This window comes from Salvelinus alpinus, chromosome 31 (assembly GCF_045679555.1).
Source record: "Salvelinus alpinus chromosome 31, SLU_Salpinus.1, whole genome shotgun sequence".
NCBI classification, from domain to species: Eukaryota; Metazoa; Chordata; class Actinopteri; order Salmoniformes; family Salmonidae; genus Salvelinus; species Salvelinus alpinus.
Window position 1 is genome coordinate 7873238 of NC_092116.1, and position 19054 is coordinate 7892291.

The 19054-nt window shown below is 45.4% G+C and overlaps 1 protein-coding gene across 8 annotated transcripts in view; it reads left to right on the plus strand.

Annotated features, from left to right (window-relative positions):
• LOC139561250 (neurexin-2-like) overlaps nt 1-19054 on the plus strand; it is a 1055901-nt gene that overhangs the window by 952619 nt on the left and 84228 nt on the right. For all 8 annotated transcript variants that reach the window (XM_071378226.1, XM_071378233.1, XM_071378230.1 and 5 more), the window contains 2 exons: nt 9497-9825; nt 16777-16855. In XM_071378226.1, coding sequence (XP_071234327.1) covers nt 9497-9825; nt 16777-16855 — 408 coding nt within the window. The remainder of the gene's footprint in view (nt 1-9496; nt 9826-16776; nt 16856-19054) is intronic.

Here is a 19054-nt window from a genome sequence, read left to right on the forward strand (position 1 = left end):
TTGTTGGAGAAATTCATATTTTGAAAGACAGCTCATCTCTTCAATTTTGAGAGGTATTTGGCAAAGGTAAGTGTTTTGGAAACCTCCGAACCTGGTCTTTCTGATACTATATAGAAATCAAAACGTCTTCACCTCATGTTACTCTGTAAGAGGATTTGGCGCTCCATGAAAAAAAATGACATGACCTCTTAAACTACTTATTAAACAAATTATGTTTGTGATATCGAAATTCTAACACAATACTTGTGTTTAAATATACTGTACTTTTTTTAGGAAAAGTCAAGGACAGAGGGGGGCTTTAATAATAAAAAATGGCAGAGATACTGTATTTCAATTTTAAATGAATGTGCAGTCAAAATGACTGCCGGTGCCCTTCTAGAGTTAAAATAGAAGGGCCAATATTAGGAAGTATTATTTCACCATGATTCTGGCTCTTTTTCTCGCTAATGAAAACACACCCGAAGAAATCCCTTACGGAAATGTGCCATCTCAATCTCATCACCTTGTTTGATTTCATCATTCTGTTGTTCCATATAACCCAAATCTATTTTCATATCTGGACATTACAACCCAGAGAACAATTCAACCTGTCTCAATGATTCCTCTCGCAAACAAGTATTTCCCTCTCCAAGAAAATGACAACCCGCGTGTGATATTCAAGATGAAGCTCCTCCCCCCGGAAATAAATGGATTTCCTGTCACAACCAAAGCCTGTGGCATTCCACTCTTCCAGTGCACATATTATTTTACCCTTATTTTACCAGGTAAGTTGACTGAGAACACATTCTCATTTACAGCCACGACCTGGGTCTAGTGTGAGAGAAAAGTATATAGAGAGAGAAAGAAGAAAGGAAATCAATCAGGAGAAAGAGGGAGTGACATACTGAAAGATATCCATAGAAAGAAGGAAGGTCAGACAGTTACAGAGAGAAGCAAAGAGAGAGAGAGATAAAAGGAAATGGAAGAGAGAGAGAGAGAGAGAGAGATACAGGGAGAGAGAGAGAGAGAGAGAGAGAGCGAGAGAAGGAAATGGAAGATGGTATGCTAATTTGGTATGGAGCAGACCTGCTGTAACTCACTCTATTAAATTAATCAAAACAGGATCATTTTACATTTGGCTAGAAATTCAAAAATAAATTATCTCAAGGAAAATGTCCTCCTGTGTGCTACCTATATCCCTAGAATCCCCGTACTTAATGAAGACAGCTTCTCCATCCTGGAGGGGGAAATCAATCATTTCCAGGCCCAGGGACATGTACTAGTTTGTGGCGACCTAAATGACAGAACTGGATAAGAATCTGACACCGTCAGCACACAGGGGGACAAACACCTACCTGGAGGGGACAGCATTCCCTCCCCTATATGCCCCCCTAGGCACAACTACGACAACATAACCAACAAAAACGGGTCACAACTCCTGCAGCTCTGTCGCATGCTGGGTATGTACATAGTTTATGGTAGATTTGAGGGGACTCCTATGGTAGGTACACCTATAGCTCATCTCTTGGCAGTAGTACTGTAGACTACTTTATCACTGACCTCTAACCACTTCCTGGAAAATTGAAAACACTAAACAAACAACATGAAGAGTTATCTATCCAAAACAGAGATGTATGGGTGAACCACTTCTTCAAGCTTTTTGGGCCTATAACAAAGAACAAACAGCAAAAACATATACATGATCAAATACAAATCTTAGAATCAACTATTAAAGACTACCAGAACCTACTGGATTCTCCAATTACATTGAATGAACTACAGGACAAAATACAAACCCTCCAACCCAAAAAAGCCTGTGGTGTTGATGGTATCCTCAATGAAATTATAAAATATACAGACCACAAATTCCAATTGGCTATACTTAAACTCTTTAACACCATTCTTAGCTCTGGCCTCAATACACAAAAGTGGAGACAAATTTGACCCCAATAACTACCGTGGGATATGCGTCAACAGCAATCCTCTGCATTATCATTAACAGCAGACTCGTACATTTCCTCAGTGAATACAATGTACTGAGCAAATGTCAAATTGGCTTTTTACCAAATTACCGTATGGCAGACCACGTATTCACCCTGCACACCCTAATTGACAAACAAACAAACAAAAACAAATGCAAAGTCTTCCCATGCTTTGTTGATTTCAAAAAATATTTTTCTCAATTTGGCATGAGGGTCTGCTATACAAATTGATGGAAAGTGGTGTTGGGGGAAAAACATAACATTATAAAATCCATGTACACAAACAGCAAATGTGCGGTTAAAATTGGCAAAAAAACAAGACACATTTCTTTCCATGGGGCCGTGGGGTGAGACAGGGATGCAGCTTAAGCCCCACCCTCTTCAAAATATATCAACGAATTGGCAAGGGCACTAGAACAGTCTGCAGCACCCGGCTTCACCCTACTAGAATCTGAAGTCAAATGTCTACTGTTTGCTTATGATCCGGTGCTTCTGTCCCAAACCAGGGAGGGCCAACAGCAGCACATAGATCTTCTGCACAGATTCTGTCAGACCTGGGCCCTGACAGTAAATCTCAGTAAGACAAAAATAATGGTGTTCCATAAAAGGTCCAGTTGGCAGGACCACTAATACAAATTCCATCAAGACACCGTTGCCCTAGAGCACACAAACAGTATACATACCTTGGCCAAAACATCAGCTAACTTGGTAACTTCCAGGTAACTTCCACAAAGCTATGAACGATCTGAGAGACAAGGCAAGAAGGGCCTTCTACGCCATCAAAAATAATAAATAAATACATTTGACATACCAATTAGGATCTTGCAAAAAATACCTGAATCAGTTATTGAACCCATCGCCCTTTATGGTTGTGAGGTCTGGGGTCTGCTCACCAACCAAGAATTCACAAAATGGGACAAACACCAAATTGAATCTCTGCATGCAGAATTCTGCAAAAATATCCTCAGTGTATAACGTAAAACACCAAATAATGCATGCAGAGCAGAATTAGGCCGATACCCGCTAGTGATCAAAATCCAGAAAAGAGCTGTTAAATCCTGCAACCACCTAAAAGGAAGCGATTCCCAAACCTTCCATAACAAAGCCATCACCTACAGAGAGAGAAACCTGGAGAGGAGTCTCCTAAGCAAGCTTGTGCTGGGGCTTTGGTCACAACACAAACACACCCCACAGAGCCCCAGGACAGTAACACAATAGACTCAGCCAAATCTTGAGAAAACAACAAGATAATTGCTTGATACATTGGAAAGAATCAACAAAAAAACAGCAAACTAGAATGCTATTTGGCCCTAAACAGAGAGTACACAGTGGTAGAATACCTGACCACTGTGACTGACCCAAACTTAAGGAAAGCTTTGACTATGTACAGACTCAGTGAGCATAGCCTTGCTATTGAGAAAGGCCGCCGTAGGCAGACCTGGCTCTCCAGAGAAGACAGGCTATGTGCACTGCCCACAAAATGAGGTGGAAAATGAACTGCACTTCCTAACCTCCTGCCAAATGTATGAACATATTAGAGACACATATTTCCCTCAGATTACACAGACCCACAAAGCATTTTAAAACAAACCCAATTTTGATAAACTCCCATAATATTATAATATTATCTATTGGGTGAAATACCAGTGTGCCATCAGAGCAGCAATATTTGTGACCTGTTGCCACAAGAAAAGGGCAACCAGTGAAGAACAAACACCATTGTAAATACAACCCATATGTATGTTTATTTATTTTCTCTTTTGTAATTGAACTATTTTCACATAATATGACATTTGAAATGGCTAATGTTTACTGTTAATTTTATTTGTAATTAAATGTATTATCTACTTCACTTGCTTTGGTAATGTTAAAATATGTTTCCCATGCCAATTAAAGCCCTTAAAAATTTAAATTTAAATTTAATTTAAATTAAATTGAGAGAGAGAGAGACGCTCACGTAAGTGACTTGGACTCTTTCATCACAGAGGGAGGTCCATCACTCTATTGTCGGCAGGGCTAAAGTTAATTGGGAATTAGTGTGTGTGTCATCCTATTGACTGTTTTAATGAGGAAAAGCTACAGTAGTGTCTGTCACCCTCCTATCCCAGCCCAGTTTCTAAACCCAACCCAGCTGAGCCCCGGGCCCTAGGTGAAAATATATGTTCATAAGTGGGGTAAACAATTGGGAAATTAGATTGCTGAGAACAATTCAACAATTCAATTTCCGACATGCTGATTCGTTGAACGCGGCATGCGTGTAACTACAACCAGTTAGCAATTCGAACATTTCTGAGATTCCTAGTTCCGACTAGCAACACAGAGAGAGCATCACATACAGTGCATTTGGAGAGTATTCAGAACCCCTTCTCTTTTTCCACAATTTGTTATGTTACAGCCTAAAATTGATTAAATAAATGCTTTTCCTCATCAATCTACACACAATACCCCATAATGGCCAAGCGAAAACAGGTTCTTAGACATTTTGGCAAATGTATCTAAATAAAAAAACTGAAAAACCTTATTTACAAAAGTATTGAGATTCTTTGCTATGAGACTTGAAATTGAGCTCCGGTGCATCCTGTTTTCATTGATCATCCTTGAGATGTTTCTTGGAGTCCACCTGTGGTAAATTCAATTGATTGGACATGATTAGGAAATACACGCACATGTCTATATATTGTCCCACAGTTGACAGTGCATGTCAGAGCAAAAACCAAGCCATGAGGTCGAAGGAATTGTCCGTAGATCTCTGAGACAGGACTGTGTCTAGGCACAGATCTGGGGAAGAGTACCAAAAATTGCAGCATTGAAGGTCCCCAAGAACTGGAGAAATGGAATAAGTTTGGAACCACCAAGACTCTTCCTAGACCTGGCCACCTGGCCAAACTGAGCAATCGGGGGAGAAGGGCCTTGGTCAGGGAGGTGACAAAGAATTCAATGGTCACTCTTCCCTGATCCTGTCTTGTTTTTACGAGCAACCAAACAACTGGGACTATTTTCCAGGTTGTGCCACTGATGACAGATCCCATGTGAGAGGCCTTGGAGAGGGTCGTGATGAGGCCGGAGTGTTATGACACTCCAATGCAGACTTCTCTCTCTAGCTCAAAAGATTTACATAACAACATGCTAAGCTATCTGTTTGGCTGTCATCTTCACTCTGCATACAGAAATTCTCCTCCTTCCCTCTTATTCACCGTTAAATCCCTCGTTTATCTCTCTCTCTCTGCTTTCTAGCATGTTCTCTGTCCACAGTACATGTTTTCCGTAGTGCTATTCTTATCCCCAGCGCTATCTAGCTAGCGTCATCCCCTGTCAGTCAAATTGACTGGATGTTCTCCCACACGGATTAGAACACAAAACATCCATGTGCGTTCAGCAGGGGAAGAGACACCCAGGAATAACACACAATACAGCCATGTTCTAGTGATAGAGGAAGAGGGAGAGGAAGCTGGTGGCAGAGAGCGGTGTTGGGGAAGCTACTCTGAAAATATTCCAATATAAAATAGATAGAAAGACAGTGAGATATAGTTAGACAGAAAGTGAGAGCAGACAATATCATATAACAGCAAGTGGGAGGGAGAGAGAGACCGTCACCTAAGTGACTTAAGCTCCTTTAGTGCAGAGCGACGTCCATCACTCTACAGTTGACAGGGCTGAAGTTAATTAGGTAGTAGTGTGTGTGTCTCCCTGAATAAGTGTTTTAATGAAGACCAGCTAGTGGCTGTCTTCTCAGCCCAGATTTTAGAGTCTCTGTGCCAGCCCAGCCCTGGGCCCTAAGGCCAAATAGTGCCCATCGTCATAAGGGCCCAGGGAGAGAGGGAGACCGGACCACTGCCACCTGATTCAAGACACAAATTGGTCCAATAAACCCTCATCAATGCACCTCCAGCCCGGGGCTGTCCACTGAGAGGACAAACACTGCACACACACACACACACATACACACACACACACACAGAGAAAAAATTTGGTGTTCCAAAAGGCCATCTGTAACGCACGTAAAGGTCACCTCCCTGACACATCTGACAGCTCACGCAAGTTATTATGCACACACAAATACACACACACACACACACCCGTTGTGTCTTAAGCTGTCCGATTGCCAGTCGTGACAAGACCTTCCCTTCTCCTCCTCTCTCCTCTCCCTTCCTCTAAACCCCCCCACCCCAGCCTAAATGGCCCCTGAAGTGACACGTCAGTTTCAATTTGACCCGGCAGGCCCCAAAACAATAACTTCATCAACTCCTGTTAGTATCCTCTCCATCAGACAGCCACACAAACAAACACTGATTCCCTCTCTCTTCCGGAGGGCACTTTTTCCTCTGACTGATGTTCAGGAGGTAATAGAATGTCTTCAAGGACCTCTCAAGTGTTGGATAGTTGACTGTTTTAGTTCACTTCCTCTCAGCACACGCACTAACTTCTCACGGTACAACATAACTGTGTACAACAATACTTTAACAGGCTAAAAGTATCACTCGGCTGTATACAGTATTCCCTAGCTTCCACATAGCTACTGGAAATTCCATATTTCAACTTAGTAGTTTTCTGATGATCACTGCACTCATTTGGAGCAAGACTTGTTCCTGACCGCGCGACCTGATCATGATAAAACTCCTGCCCCTAAGAAGAAAATCTAATTTCAGGCTTCTCACTGAGCATCACTATACTCACAGGGGAGAATGTTAGGTACAGGAGTGGTTGGGTGGCCACGGTAGAGCGTGGTAAGCTGAGAGGTGATTTAATATCCAGGCTCTGAGACAGACGGACCGTGTCCTCGCCTCTGCTGTCTGCCTATCTGGAGTCTGGACCTCCCCTGGAGAGATAGGGTTGCTGAGACAGCACCTCTGAAACAGGAGAGCCACTGGGCTGACGTGTGTGTCTCCGTCCTCTGGTCAAGGACAAGAGATGATCCTCCCTCACAGTGGGGGGCCGAGTACGCGTGTGGGAGGAGATCAAGAGTGAGTGTGTGGGTGTGTGCAGGGGCTGAAAGCGTGTGTGAACAACATGTGGTGTGTGTACGCTTCAACGTGTGCACGTGCGCGTGTATAGTACGTGTTAGCGTGTGTATGTGCGCACACTTGTACCTAGTACGTGCCAATGTTCTGATGAAATTTCCTTGCTGATGTCCATCCTCTACCAAGTCTCTCGCTTCCCTTCACCACTATCACTTTCCCCAACAAAACATGTTGAGCAGCATCTTCACAGAGATAACAGTGAGCGAGAGCTACGGTATTATGGTAACAGCGCATATGCCTTACATTAAAGGAAAACTCCACTCAAAAACGATCTTTTGGTATTTCTTTCATTAGTCCACTGTTGATACAGTCCCACATTTCTGTTGCATGTCAGCGGTCAAGTTTTCATGACATGATGCGTTTTGCATCGTCGTGATGATGTGGCCGGTGACACTTTGCTTCTTGAAAGTCCAATATCTTGAAAACTTGACTGCTGACAAAAACAGAAACATTCTCGTGGACAGATTCTCGTGGACAGATGAAATGGCGAGAATCTGTCAAGGCAGTAGTTCCTGGTTTGGGGTTTTCGTCATTGATTATTTGGACGAATCAGGATTGGGCGAAAATGGTGCTCCAACCGGTGCAATGATTTTCATGTCCGTTTGCAGATGATAAACGGTTTCCAGCAGATTCCATCGGCAAAAAGTCAAAATTGGCTAATATTGTAAAAATTCATGAAATGTGCTTTTTGGCCATGATAAACACGGGTGAAATGACATTTACTTCTGTGTAACTGAGATTAGGACTGTATTAACAGTGGACTAATGAAACAAATACCAAAATATAGTTTCAGAGTCGATTTTTCCTTTTAAGTGTCATCGTTAGGGGATGGGAGAGTATCCCTATTGGGGTTCAGATGGACCTAATGATCACATCTCATGATGGCATGTGTAATGGACTGTCTCACTGGAGGCTTTATGCACACAGCATGCACACACAGGCATAGACATGCTCATACACACACACACACGTACACATGCAGACATGCGCACAATACCTTATTAAGCCAGTAAGAAAGTCATGTTTTGTCTCTTAATTGAAAGGGAATGGGAGCTATTTTCCATTTCTGTCCTCTAAATGATTGAAGTCTATCCTCTAGGGGTTTGTAATGTAGAGGACAGTAAGGTAGAAATGTAAACATAATCTTTATAATTGCACACATTCCACACACACACACACACACACACACTCAAAGTATTCCATTACCATGATCTGTCATCACTGGGGAGTCCATCCCACACATACTAGTGTGCACGATCTATTACACACACACACACACACACACACACACACACACACACACACACACACACACACACACACACACACACACACACACACACACACACACACACACACACACACACACACACACACTCTCCCAACAGGCATTGATTAATCCATAAAGAGGGCCAATTTGGCTTCCCCTCTGCTCCTTCCCCTCTCTGCAGTAATTACCTCATCAAGTCTCATTTTAACCCACTTCCTCCGAAACAATATTCTACAGTAATCCTCCTCTCCCCCCACCACACCCCCCCGGGAGGCCCATTAATAATGTGGTCAAGGGTCATCACTTCTGATATCCAACCTGATTGGCCCAGCATGACACCCCATCCACTGTGAAAACAAGTGTGAGGGAAGCAGAGGGGAAAGAAAAGAGGATTGATATCAGCAAAGAAAAAAGGGATCTTCAGATCACCCCCCTCCACCAACCCCTGGTAACACATTAGTAATGGAACATGCAAATGAGCCGAACCCTCATCTGTCCAATCCAGATGCATAGTAATGACTGGAGGACCAGACGAGAGAGCGCTGTTGAATTAAACATTAAACTATTTCCTCCAAAGTGGTTTATTTTTCCTAAACGGCTTCTCCATCTCCATACTTTGGGATGGGCTTCTTTTTTGTTTTTGTCTGTCCGAGGCACTTCATAATTTGTGCTGTGTCTCAGGTGCATTGGGGTCGATGACACCGGGCTCTGTAATGTATTCCATCTCTGTGGAGAATGCGATGCGACTCCACCCAGCCCCCAGCCTCAGGGTCAGCCCACGGCTACACCCTGCAATCTATTAGACTGCCAAGTTTCCACATTCTTCAGGCTCTGCTGTGAAACTGGGTGGCCCGCGTGTGTCGGAGTCGAGTCATAATGGCCGCCACCTGTAGCAGCACGGCTCAGGCAAGGTTCCAATCTCCTTAACGCGTTACCAGGGGAAAATCCCCCCATGTGATGGATACTGTCCCCCATTGTTTCACTCTGTCTGTCTGTGTGTGAGTGTGGTGAATTTGGATGTGTGTTGTGCAGCCTACGAAGAGACAAAGACTGATGATGTCTTCCTTCGCCGCTTCTCTCTCCTCTTTCCGCTGTTTTCTTTCTCTTCTTCTCTCTCTTTGTTTCTCTGCCCCACCTATCTATCTTCACCCCCTTTCTCTTTCGCCTACCCTCATTTTATCTCCCACCTCTCTCTTCCCTCTTTCTCCTTTCTGCATCTCCCCGACTTTCTCTCCTCCCTCCACTAGGTCGACAGTTGACCATCTTCAACAGCCAGGCGTTCATCAAGATCGGTGGTGGTGGCGGCGACAAGGCCCGTCACTTCCAGGGTCAGATCTCGGGCCTCTACTACAACGGGCTGCAGGTGCTCAAGCTGGCAGCCGAGGGCGACCCCAATGTGCAGGCCAAGGGCAACCTGCGGCTAGTGGGCGACGTGCCCTCGGTGCTCACCACGGACACCACCAGCACCACGCCGCTGGCCGACATGTCCACCACCATCATGGAGACAACCACGACCATGGCTACCACCACCACCCGCAAGCAGCGTTCACCCACCATGAGGGACAGTGTCACACAGGTTAGTAGGGGAGGACTGGGGTGGAGTGGGGAGGAGGTGAGGGGGGGACTAAGGGTGTGGGGGGGAAACTGGGGTGGAGTGGGGGGGGGGGGTGAGGGGGAACTGGGGTGGAGTGGGGGGAGGTGAGGGGGGAACTGGGGTGGAGTGGGGAGGAGGTGAGGGGGGAACTGGGGTGGAGTGGGGAGAGGTGAAGGGGGAACTGGGGTGGAGTGGGGAGGAGGGGGGGGGGGCTGGGTTGACACTGATCTGAGGCCAGTTTGGGATTTTCCCTCACAAATGGTGATTATACTTTGATCAAAATCTAATCAAATCAAGTTTATTTTATATAGCCCTTCGTACATCAGCTAATATCTCGAAGTGCTGTACAGAAACCCAGCCTAAAACCCCAAACAGCAAGCAATGCAGGTGTAGAAGCACGGCGGCTAGGAAAAACTCCCTAGAAAGGCCAAAACCTAGGAAGAAACCTAGAGAGGAACCAGGCTATGAGGGGTGGCCAGTCCTCTTCTGGCTGTGCCGGGTGGAGATTATAACAGAACATGGCCAAGATGTTCAAATGTTCATAAATGACCAGCATGGTCAAATAATAATCAGGAGTAAATGTCAGTTGGCTTTTCATAGCCGATCATTAAGAGTATCTCTACCGCTCCTGCGGTCTCTAGAGAGTTGAAAACAGCAGGTCTGGGACAGGTAGCACGTCCGGTGGACAGGTCAGGGTTCCATAGCCGCAGGCAGAACAGTTGAAACTTTGATCCTAGATATGTGCTTATAACTTCTTCCCAGAGTGAGGGGGAGGGGGGGAGGGGGGGGGGGGGGGGACAAGGGTCATGACAGTTTCATAGTAGTTATTCCTCTCTACAGAATCATACAAACTTTCTGTAGCTACGTACTCTCTGTTTGGCCAAAGATTGACATGCAGGACTTCAAACGAACCCGTTAACAAGTCTAGTATACCCCATTAGAGCAATCCAGACGGGCGTTTTGATTCCTTCTAAAGCAAAATCACAGATCGAAGCCCAGACACATTGTTAGAGGCAATATGAATCACATCCATCCAGACCAATCACACGTAGCCAGACAGTTGTGGCATCGAAGGAATAAACGCAAATAAATTGCTTGCCTCAATTACCCTGCCTCACCCTCTCAACATGTTGTTATCCTGTGTGCGTGTGTGTTCGAGTGAGCGCGCACTACCCGTGTGTCTAGTATACACGTCCCCATACAAAGGCTAAGTTTTCCTAGCACTAATCTCAACATGTAACGATCACTCGATCCACCAATCCTGGAAGTGGCAATTGGGGAACAACGGGAGATAGAGCTATTAGGTCAACTACTGTAGACACACAGTCACACACAGTCCGTATGTTGTCACAATGCCGCCCAGTCCCCACGCAACCCACAATAAGCTGTAATAACAGGCCTGTGTCCTCCAAGAGAGGGAATCGTTTCTTCCAATTTCACAGCCCATACCGTCTATTAATTAGCCGCAAGCCGCGTGCATTGTAATGTAATACAGCGCCGCTACATTAGCAGTATGCTGCAGTTGTGTGGTGGTGTAGCATTAGAATAGTATTAGGATCCAGGCGCCCAGAGAGAAATGCTATATTGATTGAGCTTACCTGACACAACTTGAACAAACGGAATAGTCCCAAAAGTTCAAACAACACACATCTGCAATTTCAAGTAGGCTCAATTTATGCTTGTGCTGGCAATACGATCCGGAGAATTCGTACAGAGGGTGTCACGCAATCGCGGAGCCTCTGGAGGCTTGTGGAGGCCAAATCGAGCTCTGTGCCACATCGCCGGGCGCCTCCCATGTTACGGAACCATGCAGAGGGCTCTGTTTGGCTCCGTAATACCTCCGCGTTGACACGATTGGTTGACGGTAGGTGAGGGCGGGAGGTCCTGTAGAAACACCAACTCTCTTCCTTGACAACTTCCTTCACAACAGTTCTGCTGTGGTCCGCCAAGCGCAAGAAGTATGAATGCTCTTTCTGCGGAGGCAGCATCCAGATGTCAGATTGACCGTGCTGAGCCTATAAGGTTAGGTTGGGTAAGGCGCAGTTCTAACAAGCTGTGGCTGTTTCTGTCATTTCAAAAGACTTGCGTGGTGTTGCATGGCAAAGACGTTAAGCTAGAAGTAACATTAACATTGGGTTTCTCTCAAATAGCTTGTTCATTATCACCCTCCTTGTCCTCAGAAGCTTACCTGAGATCAATCACACAAACCTCTTGGCCTGACAGCCTACCTTTGACAACCAATGCCTAAGGACATTGCTCTCATACCAGCTACCTACCTCCCCCTCTTTCTTTCTCCCATCTCTCTTTCCCTCCATCTTCCTAACTCACCACACTTGAAAACGAAGGCTCGTCTGTGTGTCTCTCTCTCTCTCTCTCTCTCTCTCTCTTTCTCTCCTCAGCCAATAACAACAGTGCTAATTACTGCGTGGAACTAAAAGCTTCTCGGAGAGAGGGATGGAGAAAGATGGAGAGACGGAGAGCAAGAGGGATGTGAGAGAGAGAGAAAAGAAGAGGCGGAGGGTGCCGGGGGGGGGGGGGGGGGGGGTTGAGGGGGTGTAAGGGTAGACTAGAGAGATGTGGGCGTCGCACTGCAAACACCAATCAAGTCTTATCTAATTGAATGTTCGCGTTTGGGCACCCGTTGTTTGTTTACCTTTTGGGACTTTTCCCAGCATCATCCTTTCCTCATCGCGCTGCGTAGCCGGAGCCACAGTCCTTTGATTTCAGCCTCGCTAAATTCAATAAATGGGTGGGAAATGAGCTTAATTATCTCTATACGGCGTTATCAAAGCAGTCAGGGGCTGCCTGTGTACTCTATCCATCGGTTTGGAGAAGGGGAGTAGAAGAGGAGATCAGACAGTGTGGAGTGTACAAAGATCAATGCTGCTAGCTACTTCATCCTTCCAAAGTCCTGTGTGTATAATGCAACAGTAGTAACGCTAGTACCATTATCAATACAGAAAGATTGTCCTTCCAAAGTGAATGCTCTGTAGGATGCTGCCACTGGCTCTACTATTAGGAACGGAGCTCGGTGACCCCTGTAGCGTTCCATTACGCGTTGTGTGTGCATCCCAAATGGCACCCTTTTCCCTATACAGTGCACTACTTTTGACCAGAGCCCTATCTGCCCTGGTCACAAGTAGTGCCCTAGATGGGGAATATGGTTCCATTTGGGCCATTGCCAGTGATGTATCTGATGACCTCTTTCCTGGTGGTCTGCGGTTTAGCTACTCTCTGTGCCTGAGCTAGTTAAACGTAAGATCGGTGTAACCTAAACTGGATATGTACTGCTCATATTTTTATGTGCCTGTCTCCGTCTCTGCGTGTGTGTCTAGAACGCATGTATGTGTCACTCAATGTGTATTCCATATCAATGTCTCTCTACTGGCCTCTAGGCAGACTAGACATCCGTGTGTAGAAGGGTGTAATGACAAGGCTCCTTAGCGGGTGTTGTTTTGTGTGCTGTGAAATAGACAGCCGTCTTGAGGAACGTCTGTAGGCGTCCTGGTGCCCAGAGGCGCATTCAGCTCTAGCAGATAGCTGGTGTTTCTGTTTGTATGGCGCTCCACCGCGGCGCTGTTTATAATTAACGAGCGTAATGTTTATTGCTTGACATGCGCCGCACCAAGTCATAACACAAGTCCTAGTCCTGCCGTGTGTTTTTATAGGCAATAAACAGTTCTTCCACATTTCTCAGAGATGTTCCCAAATTTGAACAGCTTTGCTATATTGCCTTGTGCCTATACGGGCGTACATGATAATCCCAAATAACCTTTTATTACGAAAAGCAAAACCCGGAGAAAGAAGTCATTACGAACGAGTTACTCAACCACGTACCACGATGACAAAGTATATGATCTAAGCCTCCTTAAGGCTCCCCAGTCAGCCGATGCTTTGTTGGGCTAACCCAGCTTTCCCCACTCTAACGGATGGCTCTGTCATTGCCCTGCTCTTCCTGGTATGTGTCCTTTTTGCTCCACTAATGGCTGATGTGTCGTTTTTCACGGGCCGCCGAGCTCGCCTTGCTGTCTCTCCCTGACGAACACAGGCCCAGATTGGGCTCCTCTGGGGGAAAAGGAGAGAGTGGAGACAGGGGGAGGGAAATGGAGGAAGGGGGTGGAGACAGGGATAGGGAAAGGGAAATGGAGGAAGGGGAGGAGAGGTGGAGTGTTGAGAAGCAGACGGAGGCAAACAGAGAGAGAGAGGGAGACAGAGGGGACAGAGAAATGGAGGAAGAGAGGACAGGAAGAGACAGAGTATGAGTATTGAGTTTTGGGGGTCGAAAGAAAACTAGTGGCAGCAGAAAGACAATGAGGACAAAGATGAAGGAAAAGCGAACATGTCACCCCCCAAATCCCATATGACACATTACAACCATGGCTGAAACAGCTCCATCCCTTTACAGCCGTAGAAGCCCAGATCACACGGTAACGTTCAACAACTAAGAGGGCCGCCCATCAGATCCTATTGATATTCTCACTTCCATTTCCTGGGCAGCTGATCTGATGGGGCACTCCTATTCCTATAGAAAAGTTTGTGGTCGTACGCACATCCTTAAAAACATAGGCGCTGTGCTAATAAAGAATACTAGTATAGAACAAGAAGGCCCGCACACTGTCAAAGCTCCCACTTCACCGGTTTATTAACAAGGTTTCGATCGTCTCAACCCTGTCCACATGGCCCATTCATTAGTCATGCAGTGTTTACATGGAGCTAGCTAGCTTTGCGTCCCAGCACACACACACACACACACACACACAGGATACACACACTCTGTCGTCTGTGTAGTTAATAGGCCATCTTAGGGAGTCTGTGGTGGCGTTTTTGCGCTAGAGCCAACTCGGTAATTGCACTACAGTATGTATACTATACAGCCTCAGCCAGGGCCCAAGCTAACGTCTCAGCACTGGTTTAACGAGACTGTAGCCCCTCTACCACTCAACGGGACAGGGGGACGGGACATAGGCAAGCGAACCCAAATGTACATTTCTCCTGCAAGCCGGGGCAATAATAAAGCTGTGAGCTACCCGTTGCTACCCGTTGCGAGACACTTTGACCGTGACAAAAAAATGCTTTGATGGTTTAGAGAAGAACATACTTTTTCATGTATTCGTTTTTACCCTGATAGAAGACTAGATGCTACAGAATGGGGGAAGTCATCACTTCTCCTGTGTTGACCCCAATTTGGAGGCTGTGGTTTGGGGTAAACTATGATCTGTAGGAGCCCCTCCTATGCACAGTCAGGGCATGTGATCTCTCAAACCTCACCTCGAGGAGCCCGTTCCGGACAAAGCTTCCCCTTGGGACAGATCTAGGGTCAGTTTCCCCTCCTACAATCTTAACCTTACCTGTTAGTGGTGGAAATGCAAGATCAGTGTCTAGGGTCGACGTCACAATACTCCGTGTACCACCAGCCATTACATTTGGTATATTCAAGTACTAGCACACCTGATTCAACTAATCAAGAGCTTGATGATTGGTTGACCCGTTGAATGATGCTGGTACTAGAATAGATCAAATGAGTATAACTGGCATCTGGTACTCGAGAAGAGATTCGGGAAACACTGGCCTGCATGAGTGGAAACTATTGCAGCAAGACGTCAGCAGTGCAGGTTGGGCAGGTTGCGCAGATGAAATAAGTGAATGTCTGCATTCCTAACACCAGGGGGAGTAATTGAGATCATTCCTTGACAATGTACAGCTTCTAATAGCATGTGCTACTTGAGTGGACTGCAATTAGTATATTCTAATAGCAAGTGTTACTGAGTGGACTACTCTAGCTCAATAAATAAATACAAGTTCTATTGTAGTGCGATTGTCAAACATGAGAATATTTTCACTTCAGATATTCCTTGATATCTAGGTGAAGTTTTATTCCTAAAATGTAAATGTAAAAATACCAATACTATTAGGCATGGACTCCAACCCCACCTTCATATTTGCATTCCTCTACATCTGTCTCCCCTTCTCGTTGATGCCTTTCTATATCAAAAAAGAGAAAATACAAATAAAATATACTGTATACTAGAAGACCACTACTTTGAAATCACAGAATGTTAGAAATTCATTCTAGGTTACATAATTTGATATTTGTTATCAAAGGGAGCGCTGGTCATTTAGGATGGAAATGAAATGGAAGATGCAGATTTTGCCATGTTCTCATTAAGCCCATCTGAGAGGCCCAGATGGACACGCACACACACACACACACACACACACACACACACACACACACACACACACACACACACACCCACACACACATAAGTAAATGCATCCTGTCTGTGGATACATAATGGATGGAGAGAGGTTAAACTCTGTGTACAGACAGTGAACAGATCACTGTGCTCAAAGGAATTGGGCTGCTCATGTTAAAAGCCCTCATCCCTCCCACCTGTATTCCATCAGGCTGAACTCATCTTGAATATTAACTTGAGCCTGGGGGTTGAGGATAATAGACTAGACAAGTTGCTTCCTAGTTCTGAATGGGCTTTTTGTATGGGGGCTATTAGCCTAGCTTCCACTAGCTCGTTGTGGCTCTGGGCTAAATGGACTTCAACAATTGGTTTTCACTGGGTTGTATTTTATGTGGGGATCTCAAAATGAAGGGGTGTCAGCTCGGTTGCCCTTCTGTTTCTGCGTGACGATGATGAACGACTTGGCTAAAGCAGAAACAGAGTGATGACTAAGTTGAAGTTATGACTTTGCAGTAGGCTTACCTTGTTCTTTCGTGCATGACAGGTTGCATGATGGGTAAGGCCCGAGGTTTAGGCTACCTGACCAGGGACCCTAGTTACGCTTTATCCTACAACCAGGGCCGAGTTGTTCCTGGACAGGTCCTATGGTCAGGAAAAACGTATCTCTGTCTCGGTAGTAGAACACGCACTCACACCCTTCTATCTGCCTCTTTCTCCTTCTCCATCTCTGTTCTAGAACACGGATGATCTGTTGGTAGCATCTGCTGAGTGTCCCAGCGATGACGAGGACTTGGAGGAGTGCGAGCCTGGAAATGGTGAGTCCACTCTGGGGGTTCTGTGTCCACTACAGGGGTCCACCAGCCCTACAGAGACCCACAACAGAAACAGCTAGCTCCCCTTACCCACTTTGTTCTACTACTGTGACCTCATGACCTCCCACATGCAGCCCTGATTGGTCAGATGTGTGCCCACCCTGGTTTCTCATTGGTTAAGGTTCAAAGCTGTGAACTGACAGTTCCTAAGTTTCCCGAGCCATCTGCGGGCAGCTTTGCATCCTGATTGCGTAGCAGCTGGTGCTAGGCCAGCTGTTGCACCAATCAGCCCCTCCGTTCTTAACGATTCCGGACAGGTTCAACATTGAACTCCTCTTGACCGTCTGCCTCACAGCGGGCCCGGAGCTGAGCGACGTCGGAGTGAGCGGAAAGGTCAAAACGAACTTCTGAGAAGGGATGGAGAGGGCCCGTGAAAAGGGCAGGATGTTGACTGTGGTTTCAAGACATAGTGCGCTGGCTGGTTGCCAGGGAACTGCCAAGAACTCTTGCATGAATCAGAATGCTACGACTGCCAGAGTTAATCTCTACTGGGCGTGTTTCCGTGTTTTCCAGAAGGCTCAAATCAAACGCGTACGCTAAACAACCTAGGAGGTCTAGAAATAACTCTAGCCTAGGAAATAACCTTTATAAAAGCCATCAGGAACATTTTGTTAACGTTACGTTTTTTATATTCATGTTTTTTAATTTGATGTGGAGTAGAACTCATCCTGGATTACATTACGTTTTGACTATTTTGATTCAGTAATGTCAAGGCGACTTTAAAAATCGAATGAAATACTTATTACACTTTAAGTGGGTGAAATATTCTACACTCCATCGATTATCTGTGTGGTTTCACTGTAGGTGGTGGAAGCCGAAATTGTCTTCTTATCAGAAGCAGTTTTTGGTGACTGACTGCTGCCCAAAAGTAATCTCTCTAGAGAGAAGAGCAACACACACACACGCCTCCAGATAGACACTAGTCTGTCTCTGACCATCACCCCCGAGACACAACAACAATCATACAGACAGGACAGCATTATCCCTCCTACCTATAAGACCGTGAAAGACACACACACGCACACAGAAGCACGAACACACACAAACATACACACATTGCACACCCACACACAAAATCTCTCTCACTCACTTTCTCTCTCTCCCACACACACCCTTATCCTCCAAACACACACACACACACACACACACACACACACACACACACACACACACACACACCCCTCTCTGCTAGTCTCCATTGTCCCAGTCAGGTTACGTATTGTAAACCAGTGACGGTCGGTGCCATTTAAGATGAGGGAAGACAATCATTTTTTTTATGAGCATGGATTTTTATTACAGCATATTGGATGACTGTCATTCATATTCCATTCACCCAGCTCAATGTATCATCGATAGCTTTAGGCTACTCCATGATAATTGAATGTTCCCTATACCCGTCATGAGGTTGCTACAACCTAGCCTATGAATGAAAGTTTACAAAGTAGGGGCACAGTTCGAGGGATTTGTTTTGTTGTAATCAAGGTAACAGACAGTAATACATTCAATACTGCCTTGTACTCTCTTGCCTGCATCTAACAGATCTAGGGTGTAATCTTTAGTCCAACATTTGCAAATGAGAGTTTCTGTTGGACAATTTCAGATATGTTTATCCCCGTTTCGTTCCATTTGCTTTCGTTTAAGAAACGTTTTTTAACAGAATCGGCTGGATGAATACACCCCTGATCACACACAAACACAGTTCACTTTCATAGCAGCCACATACAAACAGCATGCTCCCTTTGCTCGTTGTAATTCCTTCTTGCATCTACACTCTCTCCTCCTCTCTCACCTGGACTTCAGTGAACAACACCAGCGGTCTGTGACCAGGCAAAAAAACTTTCCAAGCCAAACCTTCATAACATAATAGGTTATAGAACTAATGCATTAGTAAACCCGCTACAATCATGCAGAACAGTGTACAGTCAGCAAGCAGTTTAGCAGTTACACCAGCTGGCCCCAGTGGAAATAAGTTAATAAAACCAAAAGTTTACCATGACTTGAAGTTCCAGTGTTCGATAACCATAGCCAGCTAGCTAACATTGCATCCCTCTTGAGCCGGGTGTTTGAGTAGACTGAACTAGCCAGCTGCATTCGCTAGCAACTTGAAAGTGAAAAAAATACGATGAAATGTCTCTCTCTCCC